This window comes from Corythoichthys intestinalis, chromosome 17, assembly GCF_030265065.1.
Source record: "Corythoichthys intestinalis isolate RoL2023-P3 chromosome 17, ASM3026506v1, whole genome shotgun sequence".
Taxonomy (NCBI): domain Eukaryota; kingdom Metazoa; phylum Chordata; class Actinopteri; order Syngnathiformes; family Syngnathidae; genus Corythoichthys; species Corythoichthys intestinalis.
Window position 1 is genome coordinate 30588213 of NC_080411.1, and position 23350 is coordinate 30611562.

The 23350-nt window shown below is 40.3% G+C and overlaps 1 protein-coding gene across 1 annotated transcript; it reads left to right on the forward strand.

Annotated features, from left to right (window-relative positions):
• The first annotated feature begins 1328 nt into the window (after window positions 1-1328).
• On the forward strand, window positions 1329-23183 carry sapcd2 (suppressor APC domain containing 2). The gene is made up of 6 exons (XM_057818067.1): window positions 1329-2299; window positions 14911-15044; window positions 17619-17765; window positions 17854-17955; window positions 20194-20313; window positions 20403-23183. Exons 1-6 carry the CDS (start codon window positions 1561-1563, stop codon window positions 20529-20531), a joined length of 1371 nt encoding a protein of 456 aa, XP_057674050.1. The 5' UTR covers window positions 1329-1560; the 3' UTR covers window positions 20532-23183.
• Window positions 23184-23350: the final 167 nt, after the last annotated feature.

Genomic DNA, 23350 nt, shown 5'->3' on the forward strand with positions numbered 1-23350 from the left:
CCACTTCCAACCATATATATATATATATATATATATATATAGGCGCTTCCAGGAGTTCACGCACAGCACAGAAAGTCTCAGAGTCTCATCTACGTCGTGCTGAATCTATTTTTCGGAGATTCTGTGGTTCTCTGGTTTGATTTTGCAATTTTAACTTTGTCAACACACTGCTTACTTGAACCACACTTCATGTTGTTCTGTCTAAACCGGAACTTCGAAGCAGAAATTGTCAAAGATGGCGCTGGCCATGTTTCGCTCCGGAAACGTGATACAATTTCTCTTGCCGAAAGTCATCGTAGGTTTACTGAAGTGAAACTTTCCCATAAGTGTGAATGCAATAGTGAATTATTGCAGGTGAGACCATTCACCAATTAATTTAAAAATAATCTTTTTCCAATTGCTCGACAACACTGTTTGGATTGTTGACTCATTTAATTTAGCAATATTAATTTATAGTTGTCCAATTCCTCATAATCTCAGCCTTTAGCAGTATTTTTATTCTTCTGTAGTCCTCTATATAAGTGGAAGCTGCTGGATCACTTGTTTTTTTTAGCTCTACTGTATGCTCAGTCTGCAGCCATGGTCAATGTCAACCCATTTTATTCATTGATTAGGGTAACCAGCACACAAGTGATTATGTGAAGGGAACTGTTAATTGTGCATCCTATCCCTGGGGCCTCACATCAACATACCAAGAGAATTCCAATAAAATGTGATCAGACAGGAAAAATAGGCAGGGTTTAAATGGCAACGGGGAATTCACTGTTGTTTTAACATGAGTCACTCTAGGACGTTTGCAAGAACAAGGGAAGCAGCGTGAGTGTTCAAGTCTAGGCAAGTTGGAACTACAGTATACTTATAGTAAATGACTCTGGAACATGGAGAAAGTATTTAGACAGCTGTCTACTGGATGGTAGTAAGCATATACGGTACTGTACACCTTTGTCATGATTTTTGCACTCCCATCCATTTTCTACTGATAGCATTTGTCCTCATTTTGGGTTGCCTATCCCAATTATAGCAATATTACCAAAATACAGTAATAAATGAAAATAAATGAATAAATAATTTGAAGGAAAAGCAATAACGGGTTTCGCCTGGTTGGCTGTTATACTGCATAATACCAGCAGCATTTTTCAAATCATATAGTAAGAAACCCTATAGGAATAACGTCCCTCAATGAGAAATATAATACAAAGCAGCTCAAATCACAACTCAAACTGGAATTTACCTCTGCTCTCCGCCAATCAGAGCTCGGCTCTGGAACGCGTTGACCAATCGACGTGCAAGGAGCGCTAATGCACAAGCATTTGAAGGCGGTACTGGAATAGGAGGAATATGCTCACAGCGTCACACTCATTCAGGACGATCAAAAAGTGGAAGTTTCAGCAGACAAGGCGGGATTAAATATGATATTGAAGTATTTTAACTACCTTGGAATAATGTGGCAAATCCTAAATTAACTCAACTTTGTGTTTTGGCTGGTTTCGGAAATCCTTGCCGCTCGGAAAACTCTGGCTCGTGGTGGTTTATGGTAACTGGACGTCCTAAATAGTTATCATGGCTTTGATAGCCACGGAACAGGGCGGTAACAGCAAAATGAGCGGAACATCGGCGATATATGGCCGAATTGAACCCAGGAAAGACTCTTTTCACGGGAAAAGTCAACCGAAAGAGGGAGACTATTCCACGGACGGACTGCCAAAAGCGTTTCTTCACAGCCTGCGGACACTGTTTGACATACTGGACGACGCCGGTCGCGGCTACGTCCATATATCCGAGATCGAAAGCCGTTGGCAGGGCGCCGACACTCGGGAGCTACCTGGCGGGGTGTTGAGCTGCCTCCGCCGGGTCACCCCTCCGCACGGCTGCCTCACGTTCGAGCGCTTCGTGGCGGGGCTGCGCTACTCCATGCTGAACCCGGAGAACCGCTGCCAGTTGAAGGTGCAGGCGGCTGTGCCTCCACAGCCCGCCCCGCGCTCCGCATGCACCCGGGTGGAGAACAAGGTCCGGCCACTGGGGCCGAGCAACGTGAGCAACATCCAGCCACACCGCGCGTCCTCACTGATGAGCCGTTCTAGGCCGGAGGAGGGAGCCGCTCACCCGGCATGCGGACCGGCGAGGCACGGTGCGGGCTATGAGAGAACCGGACGGAGTCTGGAACGGAACCCCGTTGCACAGGAGGCCTGTGGTGCTTACCGAGTGGAGCCGGGTCACATCTCAAAAGCACCTCAGCCGCAGAGCCGGGTCCGGTCCATCGAGTCACTGGCCCTGGAGTCACCTCAGGTCCAAGGACAAAGTATGTGCAACATCAAGCCATTTCTAACCTGTTATCAATAAGAAAGATTGTTTTGACCACAATACTCTATCTAAAAACGATTTATCATAAAACATAACAAACTCACGTATCATGATAAGGCACTTATTTTCCCATATGGAACATATTAGCAGGGCTGTCAACAAACTTGCAGGGGCCAGGGGACAAGAGACCATCATAGGGCCCACTCCACCCCTGCCACCGGCTTGTCACGACAACTTTTAACGCTTTGCAAGCAATAACAGTGTAAATTTTCAAAAATTTTAATTTGAGATGGACAGTTAAATTTAACAGACCATAATGTGATGTGACACAATATAAACAAACAATTTCCACCTATTGTCACATGTAAGGTACAGTACAATACAACTGAGAGTGCTATGCCTGCCTGCTAAGCAACAAAACAGTATAACTAAACATCCTGTGCCTGCCCCTTCCACATCCCTGGGGTTATCAAGCCCTCAAACAGTGGTACGCCTAGATTTTTTGACAGCAGTCATTTATAACATCAGTGAAATCCAGTTTTTGGACAAGCTCACGCTCAATAGAGAGCATGGCTAGGTTGTTAAGCCTGCCCCGTGATATGGTGGAGCGTAGGTACTTTTCTATTATTTTCAGCCTCGCGCATCTGCTCCCCACAGACTAACATATATCCCTGATTTCACATCACCTCGCTCCTCCGCTCAACGCGAGCAGTATGTCTTGTCATACAGCAGCTCAGTAGGCTACAAGTGGCCAGAGACTGACTCGAATCGGGCTTCGGTCACGGGATCACGAATGTAAACGTTCAGTGTTAGCGGCTCTTGGTCACTTACCGAGATCACCGTCCACAGCCAACTCTAGCCCTAATTTTCTGGTTTCTTGTCCCTGTTTTTAAAACTTCATTCTCTGCGAAGACAGAGGGGGGCGTTGTGCAAAAAAAGGCAAAAAAATATATTTGAAATATTCAATATGTTAAAGTTTTTAAGTATATATTGAGTAGAACATAATATTTAATTATACAATGATTTAAATTAAACAGAAATATGTGAATGTAAAGTAAAATAAATTAAGGGTCATTCGAATTTCAGAGACCCGGGACAACATACCCGTAACCGCAAACCCAAATGTTTTGGGAAACAAAGGGTTTTTAACTTTTTATATGTCAATGGCGACGAAACAAACTAGGAAATACCACTTAGAACCAGGGAACAAAATATGTGTTACATATAGTTATTTCAGAGGTTGCGCTAGACATTTTCGTTGTCTGTCATTTTGACTGACAGGGTCATAAAAATCCGGTCATAGTCTATTTTTACCCGTCACTTAAATTTTTAAAAATGATAATGATGACATATTAAATAGTATTTAGTTTTCATTCATTTTTAATTAATATTGTAACGCTTGCTTGGCGGCGAAAAATTAGACACGGAAGTCGTGGTATTTTTCTCCCTTTTTACTCTGCTTACCGCCAACAACTCCGCCCCCAAAGAAAAGGAGGCAACGATATAGACCCCAATCACCAACGTCACACAATGATCTTAATTGTGGTTGTCAGCCCAAAATCTTCTAAATATATATTAAATGCATCTTACCAGATATAAAAAGACTACTACATAGTCTGTGGTGATCGTTTGGTGCCCAGATTTCTTGTCGAATTACAGCAGTCCATCTCGCTCTCATCTTCGCGTCTCTCAGAATACGGTAGAACTTCAAGTCTCTCCGTCTATCTTCTCTGTTACAGCAACCAACCGCCACACACGCCTTCACCATTTTGATTATTAATATTGACGAGCAGAAAAACACGCCGTAATAGGAGGCATGTACGTAGCGGTAATGTATAAACATGACGGGCTGACACACAATATGGCGGCTCCGGTCAGGGGGGCGGAGTTGTGACGTCATGTGATTGGGGTCTATACACAGGCGGCAATCTTGTCCATCAATTGGATGACGCGCTGGCACACCGGGTGCACCAATAAGAACCTCGCGTTGATGTGTCAATCACGGTGCCGCCGCCAGACCCCGGTTACGCTACAATATTCTGACAGAATAGCCAACAACGTCATGCATTAAGACAGACAATAGCTAATTAATATGCTAACTCGCCACCCTGTGGTCTGGAGTGTGAATTGCAACCTGTCAAAATGACTGACGGACTTCAGTTTTTTCCGTCACCGTTTTAAAAAACCGGTCAACGACGGAAAATTTCCGGTTAACGCGACCCCTGAGTTATTTATAGTTTTATACTGTATACTTGTAATTTTATCATGTTTCTCATAATTTTTATTGTATAGTAGGTGCCACCCTATCGTGTGGAGCTTCCAAACTGACCTTAACAGCAAATGTGGTTGACTACCGTATTTTTCGGACAATAAGTCGCAGTTTTTTTTCATAGTTTTGCAGAGGATGCGTCCTATACCCTGGAGCGACTGATGTGTGATTATTTACGGTCGGGTCGGGTTGGGTCGGTTCTCTCTCGCTAACTTTTTAAAAAATAAATATATATTCATATATTTATACTAATAGTATGTAGGGATGTTAAATACAATAAATAATTTGGATAAAAAAGAGAAGGCACTGTGCATACCTGCGCATGTGAATGCAGTGGCCCCGCTCTCTTTTCAATTTTCCGCTCCGTGAGCATCCTGGTATTTCCTTTTCGATATGGAGCAGCTATAGGAGTGAAAAACAAACTAAAGACAGGGGAATTGAAAAGCAAACAACTGCGGTAGGAGTGGGATATGGAAAGGATTCAAATTTATTGTTGAAGATACGAAAACCGGTGTCGGCTTTGCTGAATGTAAACGAATGTGGCGCTTTGGTCTCATCCGAGAAATATATTTAACAAACTTTACTAGGGTTATTTCGTTGTGTAAATGCATTTATAATGATCATAAAATAAGCCTGTCGCAATATGCAATAATTCCATTTATCGCATGATAAATAAAAATGAAGGCAGTAATTTTTCTGTTGCGATTTATCGCCTCGCGTGCACGTGCGTGCGTGCGTGCGGCAGACGTGCTGTTAAAAGTTCGGATTCCTTGTTACGAACTGCGCAAAATGCGTCTTCGTTCCAGGTCCGGCAAAAAATAGCGCTGGAGCCAATCGTTCCCATTATATCCTATTGTTCAACGTATACCGGCCGCGTCAGTGCTTCGGATTGACTGCGGACCATCTCCGGCCGGTGTTGTTGACGTGTGGGCGCTCCTGTCAGGGGTGACATTTCACGCGGGGCGGCTATTTTTCGGCACAACGCCGGATATTTACAACAAAGTCCGCCAAACATTGTTACCGACTTGGCTGCTACAAACAACCTCGCTTTGACAACGGAAGTGATGAACATTGAGTGGCAAATTAAGAGCGCTGTGCTTCAAACTCGTCCTGTTAATGAAAGTCGATTGTCATATGCTGGTGTTGTGCAGTAATGAGCAGACGTGACTTCAGCGGCATTTGCTAACTTTTTTAATGCGCGCACACACTAGATATCATGAAATAGCAAACTAGATGTGCTACGTCCCATGCCATTGGCTACGTGAGCCCAGAGTGATTATGGGACACGTAGTCCATATACTACATGGATGAATTCTAAACTGTCATGACTGAATGGAAGTTAAGAAGGCCAAATCAATCCATACCAGTGACTATAGATAATGTTGCAAATATTGTTAATTCGGTACGTGACACAGATGGATTCGGACCATAAATAGGATGTCTTGCTCATGTAGTAAACCTAGCTGCTAAGAGAGCTGTAGCAATCAACAGTGTGCCCAGCCTCACTTTACAAACAGTAAAAATTGTTCTCAGCACATTTATACAAAACTTTTTCAGATCAGCAAGAAGTAAGCACATAAATATTATGCACTAAAATGCTTGTTTATATGATGCCAATTTAATTTTTGCTTGTTAGCAACATTAAATGTATTGAATCGGATGGAAAATTGTGTCCCCCGTATCGAAAATCGTACCGAACCGTGACTTAACTGTATTGTTGCATCCCTGTGGAACACCATTGCAGAAGCTATGAGGGGAAAGGATTTCATTTGCCGAAATGCTTAAGTTATTAAGTGCAATTTTATTTTATTTTTTCTTGAAAAACACATTTTATTTATGCTGTGTTTCTGTGCGGTATTAATATTGTTCTTTTACTTAAGAGGCATGGTCTATTGTTTATAGTTGTGATTTCTTAAAAAGTATTTTTGGATTTAAGAGTAAATATTGCGTTTAAATGGGTGTGCTTGATCTATTAATATATACTGTATTCTCACTGTGTTATTGTAAATTGTTTTTAAAAAAAATTGGGGGGGCGCAATAATATCGCATATTGCAATAATTAATGAGATAAATTATCGCACACAAAAATTTGTTATCGCGACAGGCCTATCATAAAACTATGTAGACTATTTAAACATTGAGAAAACTTGTCAAATCCACTATCCGCCTGTTTGAACAGACACGCAAATATAAAAGATATAAATGTATATCATATCATATATGTATATATAATGATTATCCATCTTACAGTCTTGTTTAACTGGGAGTATTCGTTACAAAAGACAGGCTTTAATTTGTTATCATTATGCATGTATGCACCGGCATCGTAACAAACGTGATCAAACAAAACGCAACCACACATCGCATCCCCGCATTTCCTCCTTCTCCTGAGTCCTCATAAATAAAACATAAAATTTTGGGTTTTTTCGGGCTCGGGCAAGCAGATCAAGTTAATTGATCGGGCTCGGGCCGCGTTGGGCTTTAATACCCGCGGGCCAGTCGGGTCGAGCTGGATTTTTTAGGCCCGATCTAACTTCTAGCGTCATTTAATGTTAGCATACCATACACCTATTCAGCCTGTTGTTCTCTATTGTATTTTAAATTGCCTTTCAGGATGACATATCTGTTCTTGGTGCTGGATTTTATTAAATAAATTTCCCCCCAAAAATGCGACTTATACTCCGGTGCGACTTTATATATGTTTTTTTCCTTTTGATTGCGCATTTTTTGGCTGGTCCAACTTATTCTCAGGTGCAACGTATAGTCCGAAAAATACGGTATGATTAGAGTGATTATAAATGATTCAAAGAGAACACCATCACTAATTTAAAAATATGTTTATTTGCAGAGCGCTGAGAGTAGATACTTATAAACGTGATTGCAATCAAATAAAAAACTTCACAGATAGCACTTCAACTAGAGTACACTCCCTTTTTGACCTATCTTATGTATAAATCAACAGTCTGAAGTATTGGAAATAACTTCAGGGCTTATTTAACTCATTCACTACCCAAGATGTATTCATGTTTTTTTAGAACACTCACGTTTGTACCAAAGATGTACAGTATAAACTATGTTGTTTATGATCTTCAACTGCTCATACATAAAGAACAAAAAAAGAATAGAAACAAACATTTTTTATGACGAATGACAGGAATCGGATCTTTCTTTTTTTAAAGTTCTGTGTTCATGTAGCCATAGAACATAATATTCTGTGGCGTTTGACAAATCAGTCAGAATCATAGTAAATAGCCAGTAAAGAAGTGGAGGGCTTGGTCAAAATGACTGGGTGTGAATGTGTTATGAAGGACACTCATCTCTTTACAAGAATGATGCAATAATAACGTATTGCTGACATGCAGACAGAACTGTCTTGCTTAGATTTTCTCTTAGTAGAATTCCCCCCCCCCCCTCTTTAATAGCTGTATCGTAGAATATCATGGTTTGATTTCCTGATCCATGTATCGTGAATGGTTGTATTGCTATAATGTGAGATAATCGCCAACATAAGCCTTGTATTGCAAAACAGATCGTATCGTGAGGTACCTGGACGTCCCCACCCCTGTATCCCATTTCTCAAGTACTGTATGCTGCATTCTCTTAAAGCAGACATGTCCAAAGTCCGGCCCGGGGGCCAAATGCGGCCCATGGTCAAATTTCATCCGGCCCCCAGGCTCTGTCATAAAATCAATAACGTCTGGCCCGCACACAGACTTAATAAATTGGTCAGCAGTACTGCATATGAAGTAGCTTACAAACTAAATGCTGCTCCTCATTTACCCACTAAAAGGCAGCAGCACTCCAAGCAACATTTCCCCGTGTGACACTTTACTCCCAATTTTCTAAAAATGCGACAATAAACAAAAAAAACCAAAAAAAAAGAAAGTTGACTGCGACAGCCGACGCTTCAAGAATAGGTAGAAATTGGACTATTTCTTCACTAAAATACGTAACAACTGTGTCTGCCTCATGTGCTGCAACGATTAATAGATTAACTCAGTGCTTCTCAATTATTTTCTGTTACGCCCCCCCAAGGAAGACGTAAATGTTTCGCGCCCCCCCCAACTCTCTGCCGCCACTGTAAATAGTATCATTCGTCTATATTACTATTATAAGTACGCCTCAGCCTAACATTGTGTCCTTTTTTTTCTATTAAAGAAAAAAAGTAACATAGATCAACTTATAATAAAGTATAACTTTTTTAACATTGTGTTGCTTGTAACAGAAAAGACTTAATGCGCATCAATTTGCCTGAAGTTAAAAAAAAAAAAAAAAAAGTCACATCCAAACTGTAAAAATACACTCAAGGTACATTTTTGACCATTTGATACTGAAAAATAAAATGTATCAGTAATCAGTAAATAATAACAAATTCAAATTGATTAGAAACATTTACTCTTCAGGACAACATGCCAAAAAATTTGACCGAAAAAAAACAAAACTGAATAGAAGGGGGGGAAAAGGTCTCTGGACAGAAGGAAAGTTTTTATTTTCGCTGATTCACCACAGTGCTCACTGGTTTACTGATATAACACTGACAAAGCGGGACGATTGTGACAATTGGCAATATTCGGGACATTTTCGCTGAAAAACAATAAAGCGGCTTATCAATGAGATTGAAGTCTAATGTCTTTAAGTGGCGTCTTAACTGATTTGGCTTCTCCGCTATAATCATTTTTAGACTCAGTAAACAGTGGTCTTTCCTCATTTCCCACTATATTAAAAGTCAAAGGCAAACGGCCCGAAAAAAGCGCATTCTCGGCGGCCGAGGGAGAACCGTAGGTGAGGGCGGTGGTCGTGACGATCCCAAGCCGAAAACGGCACTTCTCGGCCGGACACGTGAGAAAGACAGTGGGTCGCTGCGTGAGTCCAGCTCTGCATGAGTCTCTTCCGTGTGCTCTTGCTTACTTCAAAAATACTGCACGCACTTTGAAAATGAGAGCGCCACTGCCACCCACGGAGTGGATGTGCAAGTACACTTTATTCTAGTACGGCAAAAAAAAAAAAAAAAAGCATGTTCCCCGAGGTCACTCGCGCCCCCCCTGGCATCGCTCTGCGCCCCCCTGGGGGGGCGCGCCCCACCATTTGAGAAGTACTGGATTAACTTGAGTATTCGATTAGAAAAAAAAAGATTCAAATTAAATTTTGCTGCTTCGAGTATTCGTTTAATTATTGTGCCGTTGTCATTGGTTTATTTTGACAGTGTTTGCAATCAGTTTTATTGATTTGACTGGGTACACTGCCCTCTAGTCTGCCTCATTTTACATAAGCTAAGTTTTTGTTTGCGCTAATGTTTTTGTTTTTATGTTTTTTTATTTTGTGTGTGTGTGTGTTTTTTTTTAATGTATTCGTAATTTAGTTTATGGGTATATTTAGTTTTTTTTTTTTTGAGGGAATATGTGTCTGAACCATTTGTTAAGAGCATTGTAAAAAAAAATAAAAAATTGTTCTTTTGTTGTACATAGATCCTTATTTAAATTTTTTATACCGTTTGAGGCTCAGCTCAGGTATTTTAATTTTTCATGTTACTTATCCGATTACTCGATTATTCGACAAATTAGTTCATCGATTAATCGACTACTAAAATAATCGATTGCTGCAGCCCTATCTGCCTCATTTGCAAAGAGACAGTCACTGTTTTTAAAGAGTTCAATGTGAGGCGATATTACCAAACAAGACACGCTGATATGTATGACAAAATTACAGGGAAGATATGTAGCAAGAAGTTGAAGCAACTTGAATCTAGTTTAATTTCACAGCAGCAGTATTTCGCAAGAGCCCGAGAGTCCAAACAGAATGCCACAAAGGCTAGTTGAGAGATTGTTGAAATTATTAATTAAAAAAAAAATAAATAAAGCAAATGTGACACACAGAATGGCTTGCTAAAATTTGCTTAAATATATTATTCTACGTAAAGGACGTCAGCCAAGGTCGGCCCCCGACATTTTTACCACACCAAATCTGGCCCCCTCTGCAAAAAGTTTGGACACCCCTATCTTAAAGGGTTCCATGTTGACCTTTTTTTAACTTGTTGAGTAATTGCTGTCGTTAAAGCTCGACCGGGTCAGAGGTGCTTTCAGAAATGTATCTTTCCTAGTTCTGGTGTTGTGGCACTTGCATTGCGTGACTGCCGATCTTCAGTCTACACCCATTGCGAAGAAAGTAACGCTTGATAGCTCATTATCTCACTTGTACGTCCACTCTGGTCATTCTCAGAATCATGCTGTCTTGCTGTCACACACGCTCAACCCCCTGGTGAGTCCCACTGGGTCTGATTGCCGTAGAGCCAGCCTGCCTCGAGGGTGATACTCCCTCACTTTACTTTTTTGAAAAGTTTAAAAAGATTTATCCACCCACCAGCACACATTGGTTCATTTTTTTGTACGTTCTCTTAAAAACACATTGTTTAAGTGCATGATAAAGCTACAATATCAACAAATTCAATCTCATACTGTCTGTAATTTTTCCAATTGCATTATGGCCCTTTGCACTATAAGGGGCATGGTGAACAGTAGTTTACAAGTAACTAACTGCTTTAGCATTGATTGGTTGATAGAGAATACACATTTGTGTATACTTTTAGTGTTAATAATCCATTTGCCAAACGTGTTCCCAGAAGTCTATTAATTGTGCACTTTGTTTAGGTGTTCATTCTCCTCAAATCCCCACATTTAGGGCCCCCTCATACTTCCAGCCATTTAACATGGACGGACAGAGCACCACTTGTCGATGCCCTAATCTCCCACATGAACCCAAACCCAGTAGGATTAGTCCAGATTACAGCGTGCTGGCCAGGCCTGGTCGAAAGCATGACAGCTGTGAAATCTCTCACCAAAAAGTCCTGCCAGGAGTTCACTTTCTCCTGGCGAGTGGACACGTAACAATGTGGACATAAACCAAACATCCTTAGAATAGTGTTGAATCATCATATGATAAATTTCTACCACTGTTCTGGGACATGCAAATGGAAATAAAAAATATATAAACCGGTAGCATCACAGAATAGTAGTGCTTTGCATTGTGGAACCTTCTGTGGGTCTATGCGTTAGCAGTCTGGTAGGCGGCATTGGATTTTTCGCCCAGAAGGTTGTTAGCTGTGCTTTTTGTGTGAGAATTGGTTTTTGAAAAGAACAATTAATATCAATTGCAAAGTTGGTTTTGGAATTTGAGTCGACTGAAGCAGCCTAACGGCCCCGAGAAAGGCAAAGGTGCCCAAGTTTATGTGTCATTTCAGCAAAAGAAAATGGATGACAAAGTACCTCAAATTAATTTGATTTAATTTAATGATAAAAAGGTAGGCCTGAATGATACACACTGACCCCATAAGGTTCAACATTTGATGGGGAAGACTTGTAATGTTAAGTAGTGTTGTCCCACTTCAATATTCAGTAACAGTAACCGTTATGTCTATTTTGGGAGTATCGGACACGGCGGACAATAACTGATTTGGTCACAGGATCAGATCCAATCCAGTATTCATGTATGTTTCGGTAACATTGCGCTTTTCTGATGGCTGTCAATCAGACCATTGTCTGAACAAATCATCTGTGTGGGACTATTTCTCTTCAGAGACTAAAGATAGTAAAATAGTATTATGTAATATTTAGGGTTGGCCATCGAGCATTGATGGGAACCGGTTCGAACACTCCGATGCTCCCGGAATCATTCGAATTTTAAAATTTCAATTTCATGTTTCGATGCCCTGACCGCCAAGCGGAAAAAAATTGCTTGAGTTCAAAGACTAATATTTATATACAAGTTATAATTAGCCCTGTGAGAAGTTCATATAATCTAAAAAAATCATCAAGAAGTGAAGACTTTAATTAACCATGCAATTTTTTTAATCCTGCCTCTTAAAAGAATCGGATTCGAGAATTGTTCGGAACCGGAATCGAAACATGAAATCGGAATCTGAACCAGAATCTTTCAATTTTAAACAATGCCCAACCAGAGTAATATTTGTATAGAGCATTTCTCATGGTGGTTCCAGCAGGGCTCATTTTAATACGAAATAATGATTTATTATTTACTAGTTGCATTTTTTTTTTAACTGTCTAAAAATATAGATATCAGTTTGGTATTGGCAAAATGTTAAAAAAAAAAGAAATCTAATCAGAACCCAAAACATCTGTATGGGGACATCTCTAATGTTAAGACTTTGGGATGCTCTTGTTGTTAAACCAGAAGTTGGGCGTTCAGAATGTCACGCACTGTCTCTTAAGGGTGGGACTGGAAACCTGTTGGTACCTCACGATACGATACAATTTGCGATACAAAGCTCATGATAATGATGATCTCACGATATGGCGATACAACGATTATCGATACATTGGTTAGATAATCGTTCTAAGATATTCTGGAAAACAACTAATAAACAGAAAAAAAAGCTAGTTTCATCCTTCTGATGTGAGTTTATCACTAGTAGACGTCCATTCCCTGCCATCCCTCCCACTTCAAACGGATTGGACGTCTATAGCGGTAAATAGGAAGCAATAAGTTATAATTTGGGGGTATTTTAGGAAATTTGCTGTTGATTTTCAGGATCACTTCTTGTTGATTTTGGGTTACAGAACAGGAAGTGACCCGGGAATCTCCCCAAATGAATAGGCAGTGACTCAAACTCAACAGGAAGGGACATGTAATTGCCTTAAAATGAACAAAAAGTGACCTGTAAATGGCCCAAAAATCTGAAAGAATGGCTGCGAACACTCTAGTTTCGAATGCACAGATGAACGTTCATTCGACCCTCGCAGTCTAGATGTATTGGGCGTCTGGGCGCCGTCAGTGGCAGCCCTGGAGTTAACATGGTGTTGTTTTCTTTTTCTAAACATTAGCATTTTTTAAAACGATATATTGATTCTTGGCAGGAGCATATCGATAACCTTTTGGGATACAAAGTATCACGATACATCACCATTTTGATATTTTGTGACACCCCTACTGTCTCTTGACCAATGCAACATAACTGACAGTGGGACATAAGATGCCACACAGGAGTGAATTTTTAATCCATATAGATCAGCAACTTCACTTTCTGACAATATTCCGAGGCAGTAAAACACTACAGTGTGCAGTGTCGTGTGCGGGTCTCATACTGTATATGGCGGAAAACACTTAGAGGACTTGAAGTTCCGGTCTGAGACCCCCAATATGTCCAAATTTCAAATTTGTCCGATATGCACGTGTGATACATCATTGGAAAGCTTAAAATGTCAATTTTCTGGGGGAAGAAAAATTTTGAACAGGAGGGCATTTAAAAAAAAAAAAAAAAAAAAAAAAAATGTAAACAGCAAAACTCTAACTGGTGGTGAGAGCACGCGAGAGCAGAATTAGACGCCATGATTTTAACGAGATATTATCGCGTACTCACCTCGTTTCGAACCAAAAACTACATGTAACGTGTATCATCGAGGGTCAAGACACAGCTGTGAATGGCCACAGCCGGACTTTGGGGGGATTTTATGGGTGAAACATGGTAATATAACAAGGGTCGCGATGCAAAAATTGCAGACATCAAGGACTAATCGAGATTTTCATATATTTACCCTTTTAAACATTTTTCTTCTCAACTTTTCTTTGTTTGAATCGATTATTTATCATCTAAAATATTGGGGAAAATGCGATAGTAACGAAAGAAATACAATTAAGCGATAGTTATAAGGTAGATATCCGTGACTTTTTTACAGATGCCAATTTTTTCATTGTGAAGTAATTTGTTTAAAAGTGTAAAATATGCCAGTGTATAATTTTTAAAGTCGTTTTTTTTTTTTTTTTTTTTTTGAAACGAAATATGAGACATCAATTATTGATTCTAAGCTAAAAACGGCAGACATTTTGAATAATAAATATGATTAATTACCTAAGTTTTATGGCTGGGTTGAAACAAAAGCGGTTGCGCGACGCCTGTAAACGGGGGTTTTCAGGGTAAAACGGACAAATTAAAAATTGTTTAGGGGCTTAATGCGCCATGAATCTGCTATGGTAGCATATAAACATATTCTATCAAACACAACAGTTGTTTTGTCTTAAAATACAGCAGTTTCTTTTAAAGAGGAGTGCAAGAACAGAAACTGCTTTTTCAGTCTTGTCTGTCTTTTCTGCCATATAGAGAAAGTCATCCGTGTCTTTCAGACAGTGAACAGCTAGGACAATATGCTGATGTTCAGCTCTGGACTCAATTTAATTTTGTGTTGAATACCCTAATACTCCTTTCACTAGTTCATTTTGAATAGCTCCCTCATGTGGTGACCACTGGCAACATTTACCTCCCTCCTAGTTGGGGGAGATAATCTGTCCCATTTTGCTTCACACAGCCAATCATCTCTTCCTCATGTGTCCAGGTGTCGCTAAGTCAAGTCTACCCAGGTCCCAAAGTGAGTCTGCGACAGGCTTCACCGGAGGCACCAGGCGCCACAGCCGCAGTCGGGAGGAGCAAAGGCGCCACACCATCACCAATGGAGTGGACTACGAAATGGTCAGTACACATCTCCGAAATGGCGTTCAGAACTTTCGTGTATAATTTATACACTCAACGTGACCTCCGTGTTGACAATGAAGAGAGAAATGTTATGTTGCGCTCTAGTCTGCCTCTCGCAAAGTCAGCTGACATTAGGTCCAGCTCAGCTGCCATTCTAATATATAGAAAATGGATGGACAAATGTTATTGCTTGTTCTTTAGTCAAAAAGAAACTAGTGTAACTTGTGTGGGGAATAGAATAACAAGAGAAAAGTCTCAATTGACCTCCTATTGGCTACCATGTTCCCCTCCCACCCCTGTTCCCCTGGGCCTCCCCCCACTCATAGTGAAACTCGCACCCTCCCCTCTGGACCTCATGCCTACCTCCTCTACGTTTCTCTCCCCCCTTGCTTCCACCATTTTACCACCTTGCCCTTGCATGCTTGATCTCCTTCTTTCTCCTGTCGACATCTCTTTCGTCTCTGTGTCTAAGAAGGCCGACCGACGTCCCCCCACCCCATCTCCCCCTTCTCTTCCTCCTCTCCCCCCTCCCTGCCCCTCTCCTCCTCCTGCTCCTCCTCCTCCCCCTTCCCCGTGTCCCTCCCACCGGGGCTGATTTTGCTGCCCCGATGGTAGTGTGCCGGGTCGGGCCCAGGGGCCCGGTGGACGTGGAGGAAGCCGGCCCGGCCTGGACCGCGGTGTGGGCAGCATATACCACCGTGTTCATCCCCCTCAGCAGCAGCCTGTACAGTGGCAAGGCCCTGCACTTTTTCCTGTGGGTGAGTAGGTGTGGAAGACTTGAACGACAGCTTCTTGGTTGTGTTTGGCCTAAGAGTGAAGAGTTTAGAGCTGGGGATTTTGAACAGAGAGATCCTAGTTTTACTTGTAGTTTGGCTCAAACTACAAATATTAGACATTGAGAAGCTGTGCTCATCAATAGCAACTAGAAATATGTATAGTGTAGTAGTCATACTACAATAAAAGGATAAGGTATGAAAGGCTGCAATAGCTGAGACCTTTATTTATTTATTTTTTTAACACTGTTAAACTGTACTGTCCCTACGATTCTATACTGTGTTGTATTATGTCTGAAAAGAGAAGAGTGGTATTTTACCTGGCTGTGCAATTCTATAGTTTGATTATTTTTTTTACAGTATACTGTGGTCCAGTGCTCCACTATATGGAATAATATACCACTACGTATATCACAAAGTATCACTTTCCAATGGACGAGGCCTAAAAAGGCATTGTCTGTCTTTTGATCATTATTACATAACTGCATTATACAACATTAATATCATTTTACACTAAATGTCTACTAGACTAGATGGTAGTGTACCTAAAATTGGTTGACTTGTGTTTAGAGCAATTTACTTTATTATTCTTTAACAATAGCAAATTGCACCAAAACCATATTGCACTATGTGGAATTGTAAGTAGTAAGTACTGTATTTACTGGTCACATAAGATATTTCTCTGTGCAAGTGTAGTATGGGCACCCCATGTGGTATGTGGGCTCCCTCTGGTGGTACGGAAAATAGTTTTAACGCATAGTAGAAAGCATTTGTAGATTGATCTATAATAGTGTTTGACTTGGTACAGTTTTAGTGTTTCAGGGTTATTAATGTTGAAAATTTGCACAGTGTTACAGCCTCGTACTGTTTTGTAATTTTAAATATACTTTCTTACAGATTAAAACATCTCTCGTGTTTTACATCAACACTTACGCCTACTATGCTACTGTATTTTCATGTTTGTTATTTTGGTGGTGCTTGGGTAGTTTTTGTGTGTGTCTTGTTTGGTGTTAAAAGTTTGATAACCATGTGCTTTGTACTTTACAAGATGGAAAAGAGAGGCATGGTGTTTTATGGACAGTGTACTTGCTAGTGTGAACAAAACGTTTTTGCCTTGGAAAAAGCATTTTTAAGACGTTTTCCCTAAATAATCCATTCACCAAACCATTGGACTGTATTCAGGGATTGTTTTTCGCCTTTGACCTGCTGTTGCATAGCAGCTCATTCATCCTTTGTGTAAAGCAGCCAGTGCAACTATTGTGCTATTATTGTACGTGTGTGTGGTGTGTATTAATGTGCCAGCTGGGGACACACACTAGTTTCAACCCTCCGCCATGCTGCTTTTTAGACACATTCATTAACACTAACTCCTTCATCTTGCTGCCAACGCAGAGACTTGTCTGCCTTTTTTGGGCACAGGCCAACAATGAGTTCAACCTGCTCAGATGTTTAAACTTGGGATGGAGGGATGGAACCATGTAAGGGTTGCGTGGAGTTTGGAGGGGTGGCTGAATGCCAGCGATGAGGCCAGGACTGTGCGGCATGGACAGCCTGGTCAGCACAACTCTCATAGACACAGAGGGGTGGCCATAATTGAGGGGCTGGCTATTTACTCCATTCTTAGGTTTAGCACGGTTGCCATGACGCTGGACTGATGGCTCCTCTAGGCATTGTTCAGGATTCAGTCAAACTCTGCGTCTTTGTCTGCGCCTTCTTGCTCTCAAGTTGTGTCGGCGACGACTTGGAGTGTGTGCTCTTTGCATGCTCTTAAAAAGCATCTTTCCTCCCTGTTTTCCAGCTAAAGCAAATGAAGGAGCTTGAGCAGGAGAAGGACTCCCTGCTGGCAGGCTTGGAGGTGGTAGAGCGCGCCAGAGACTGGTACCAGGGCCAGATCCACAGTGTCACTGAGCGACAGCGGCAGGTTGGGCAGAATTCGCAATGCACAGTGAGTTAACACCCAGGATAATACGCACCTACAGGAAATATATATAAAAGTGTACTTTTTCCAAAATATTTTTTTTTTTTTTTTTTAGGACTTTTTCACTGAAGCCAACACGAGTCGCATTAACATTCTTATTCCCAAATTACAAGAAGTCAACCGCTGCCTGAATGACCTCATTTGCTGCACTGGAATGGTGAGAATTAACCTGCGACACATAAAGCAGACCAATAATTATATAATAATGAATATAACAACTATAGTATAACATTGACTATATCTTCTTGAGATAAGAGTTTAATTTATTTCTGTGACCACTGTCTTAACTCAAAAGTTGTCTCATCATCTCTCTTCACTGAGGGGAAAATATATGCTACAAGGCTGGTCTAAAATCCATTTGTATAATAATGCTCAATTCAATGAGAAAAATGCACTATAAAATATTATACTATATTTGTGAAACCCTACACTAATTACATCATTTTAAAAAATGATTGTGCTGCTCATTCTGTTTTGTATATCTTGAGCAGTATAAGACAGACAGCCAGCATACTGTTCAATGAGACAACGTAACGATGTAAAATCGATTATTAGATGCATTGCTTGCTATTCGACACGTGACGATTCGATTACGATTCATAAATGTTCAAAAATGATAATCTTCCCTAATAACTTTATGACAGCCGCTAGACGAAATTCAAGACACGTCTGCAGCCCGGACACCTTTAACGGACACACGCACAACGTTAAGATAGATGCAGCTGGTTACTGAGCAAGAGATTTACTCCTTTTCAAAAGACTTAAAAATTAATTTGTGTATGAGACAGGCAGGGACCCGGCGGTCACGCTTCTGTGCCCATGTTATTTTTAGAGCGAGAGGGGAAGAGAGATAGTTCGTTGCTCTTTGCCTTTCAGTTGTCCAGCAGTAGGTTCAAGTAGTGTTATTTGGAAAATGTCCCGACTGTGTGGCTAAATCCCATGTGCGTCTATAAGATGTGAGTACAAGAACCCTCTTGTACTGTTTAGCCTTTATTATTGTTTTTGAGATGTTACTAGTTAGCGCCGAGCCCTATGCTAATTAGTGACTTCGCTAACATGTATTTCCATGTCAAGTTGTGCGTTGTTTGGTGGTGTACAAAAGTTGTTCTAGATGCAGAATGTTTAAAACCAGGATTAAGTACAGCGGTAACACTACAAACGTGCAAAATAGTACAGAAGTCTGTGTACTGGTTATGGTCTTATTTCTCAAGACACTTTGTTTGTTTCCAGAAAATATGGAATTAATTCCAACAGTGTAAATGTTATTGTATTGTTGAAAGAAATAAATACTGCCTTTGAAATTGTTAAAGTTTTTGCACTTTCTTGTAAAAAAACGAAAGCAGTTTAAGGGCAGCTTTTTGTTGTATGGGCATGTTTCGATTGTTACTGTTGAATCAGTAGGACATTTTGAATAAATAATAGACATACATTTGTCTGGCTACTTTATTAATTAGTAATGTATGATGCATCGATAATCGTGATCATCGTCAATACCTTGATCATCGTTCAATAATCGAATCGTAATGCCCTGAATCGTAATCGAATCGAATCGTGGGGTGCTTAAGATGGCACACCTCTACTCAAAACATAACCCACTTGCTTGGCTGTGATTTGCTTTGATTGGTGTGCGGCCAAATGTAATTTTTTGTTTCATTTTTTTTTTTTTTTTTTTTTGTATATATCTCCAAAATACTCAAACAGGTCAATATTAAGCGCCAATAACACTTTAAGCCAAAAAAAAAAAAAATCAAAAATCAAAAATGGACCACTTAACTGTATATTGCGTTTCACGTTTCCAAAGCATACTGCTATACAGTGGAACCTCTACTTACGAAATTAATTGGTTCTGGAAGTAGTTTCTTGACTTGAAAATTCATTAAGTAGAGACGCGTTTTCCATGTAAATGCACTAATCCTTTCCAAGCCCCCCCAAATTCAGACATAAATCTTTTATAATGCATAAAAATGCATCAAAACGTGTAACACTAAACATAAAATCTGCGTTGTGCATAATGTAAAAAAACAACAATAGAGAAAATAATAAAAGTTAATACACTCATGCAAAGCTGTTGGAACACAAGAGGAGAATGAAGAGGATGCTGGGATACACACATACACAAAAGTAGAGGTCACTCTTAGCCAATTGGATGCCAGGAATGATAGGCAATAGCCAATGGCAAAGCAGCTATAAGTATGTTGCGTTCAGTAAACTCTGGGAGCTGCGAGTACCAGCCATACTGTATTTTTGCCTCTTGTATCCTGAAATTTCATTCATAACAAGAGGCAATATTTTCCCGTTGAGGCATGTCTTAACCTGAAAATTCTGTATGTAGAGACATTCGTAAGTAGAGGTAGCACTGTACTTTGCTTAAATCTCCTATGTTTTGCTTTCCAAGTCATCCTTCACTCCTAGTGGCGGTCAGGCAGCAATGCACTCCACGAGCTCACAGCCTCCGATTCCAGCTCCATCCCAAGCCATCCTGAGACTGAAGGACCAGAACAGACTCCTCACACAGGTTCCCCTAAAGTCTATTCCTCTAATACCGGGTCGCTGTTTGTGTTCTGGCCCAGCTGATAATTGTATATTTCTCCTCCTTTTCTAAAGGAGGTGACCGAGAAAAGCGAACGCATTGCTCAACTTGAGCAGGAAAAGTCGGCGCTGATAAAGCAGTTGTTCGAGGCACGTTCTCGTATTGCCCAGGACACAAGCACCATGGACTCCACCTTCATCTGACCGATGACCCAGTAGGTCGGATTTGTCAGACTGATGCTATTGTCACCGTTTACCTGACTGACCTTATGTGGAAGCGATGCACCTTTTTCAGCATCCTTTGACTGCAGCTTAAAACCTCTCCACTCCACAAACTGATTGTGCACTCCAAGTGGCAGAAACACTCTGAGCCGCTGGGCTCTGTTTGATTTACAGTAGCATGCCTCCTTTCTAATAATGGCCCATACATATATTTTGAACTTCAGATATTGGGCCTACCACAAACTATGATCACAAAACACAAGTGCATCGTTTAAAGCCTATGTTACTTCAAGCGTGAAAATTGTTTACACATGAATTAATTTTTAAAAAATGCACTTGATGTGCATGTGTACATACACAAGTGACTAAGACTCTGTAAATTCCCAAGTTAAACCTGGCTCCTCCCCAACATTCAAAGCGTGTCTCTCACTGGAGATGCAACATTTCCAAGTTACAGTAGTGCCTTGAGATACCTTGAGAACAGCTTAATGTGGTTTTAGCTGTTGTTGGCTGTCAAATTTGAGATCTGAGTGCTTAAGGATAGGAATAATCTCAGTTTAATTTTCTTCACAATAAGCAACACTTGAGCAAAGATAATATGTATGAGATGAACATTTTGAGTTATGAGTATGGGCATTAGGTTTGGCAATCTATTGATACATACAGTATGTAGATCAGAGTTGTCAAACTTATTTCAATTTGCGTGCTATATTTATGGTAATTACATTTTAAGTGGGCTGGACCAGATTGGAACCCTATGGCAGGCTGGTTCCGGTCGATGGGCCGTACATTTCACAAGCCTGATCTAACTATATGTGTTGGAATGCGATACAAGAATGATATTTTGAAAGGCATAACGGTTTGGTTACGATTTCTTTCAGTTTGGAAGCAATATGATTTGATAGGTTACGGAAAAGTTTGTGGTTAGAGCCAACTTTAAGAGCCATTTCTCCATTAATGGGATCCCAGGATGGAAAAACTTGTAGTTCTTAAAAGATTAAAGACATTATTATGAGTTAAAATAATTGAAGCCCCTCTTGATGTTTTTGTTTTTATACAATTTGTAAAATTAGTTTTAACTAGTAAGTCGCCATTGTTGTTGACGTCGCAGGGCGGTGACGTCACATGGTAACGCTGCCGGGCTTCCAGAGTATGACTCTTGTGACATAAACATGTCATCTTTTCAACCCTTTCAATTTGTACCCAAGAGGAACATTAATTAGCATGACAGCACTGTTAATATTTCACAAAACGAGCAGTAAAAGCAAAATAAACAGGAAAGACTGGATGAGACGAGAGTAGGTGGAAAAAATGGTGTTCTGCCAAACACCGTGGTGGTTTAAATATGCTACGTGACTAATGTGGTCAACAGATCAACAATCTGCTTCAAAGCTACCACAACACAATGCTTAAAAGTATGAGAGGGAAGAACATGCAAAAAGTATTTTGAGGCAATGAAAAGGTAATAAAAGACTCAATAAAAATAGAAGTAGTAAGTACTCGCCGCTCTAAACCGATGAGCACATGTGTTGGACATCTCGCCGGGTAGAAGGAATCGCAGTAACCCGGAAGTATTCGTCGAGTGACAGTGACAATCACTCCGAGCGTCCATTGCGTGCTTACATGACGCCCTCCGTAGGTCAAAACATCTACTAAATATTATAGATTTTAAAATCAATGGCAATATTTTATGTGTTTCTAATAACAGATTTTAGTAAAGGAGAACAACTGTGGCTTATTAGAGCCTACAAGTCTTTAAGTCCGAGGTTCCCTTTTAATACCCTAATTATCCACAGTAAAATGACTTTCTGACTATATTTTTAAACAAATAAAAGCCCGTTTGTTGCTCAGAATTGTTTGGTTATGACACTGTGAGAACTAACAAAATCTCATGTAAAGTAAAATGGTCACAAGAACAAGAAAAAGACGCTGAATTGCATTTGTTGGAGGGGATCAGTAATATACTCAGTAACACTTTATTCAAGTGTTTTAACACAATAGTAGGTCAGTGATAAAAGATTTATTGCATTCTTTCCCTAATTATAACAACATTCGGCCAACACGCTGCAAAGACCAACTTCAAAATAAAAGCCTAACAAGTAATGCTTGAGCATTGAAGCAATACCTTGTTTGGGTTTTGATTGTCAAGTTAGCCCTCATAAGCAATCAAAAGCTTTAGCAGCAAAATCCAATCGAATGTCGTTATATACTGTCGCCCTTTACAAAAATCAGATTGGTCCTCAAACTGCTTTACAACAAAGCAAAATATAGTACATGATGAAAAAAAGACAGGAAATCACTATACAGTTGGTAAAAGGTAGCAACAGTGGCAGTCAGATACCATTTAAAAATTTTTATATTCATTGTCAGACAGAAGCAGCACAGCAAAATGCCACGCTAAAAAATAAGTAAAAATATCAAAATGGCTTACCTCTTCGTCCTCTGAAGGACCATGGCCCCCAACAAAATATTTTCTGCATATGAAGGTGAATGGCTTCACCTAAACTGGTCTTTTGGACATCTGCACAAGTTGATCCATTATTCACATTTTTTCCTCTGAATATTTGGCTTCGAGAAACGTGTGAAGAAAACATCTTTCATATGTCGTAATGTCTAGAGTCGTGTCTACAAGTTCCATAGCAGCAGTGTTTATGCGACATGTTCTTTTTTGAAAGATTACTGGCAGAAATCAAGCAGTGCTAACATGGGTTGCATGCGAAGCCGCTTCTATGTTGACCCACTTCCGGTTTACGATGATGATGTTACGCAGCCTTGCAGTCTAAAAATAGCATTCGTGCAGT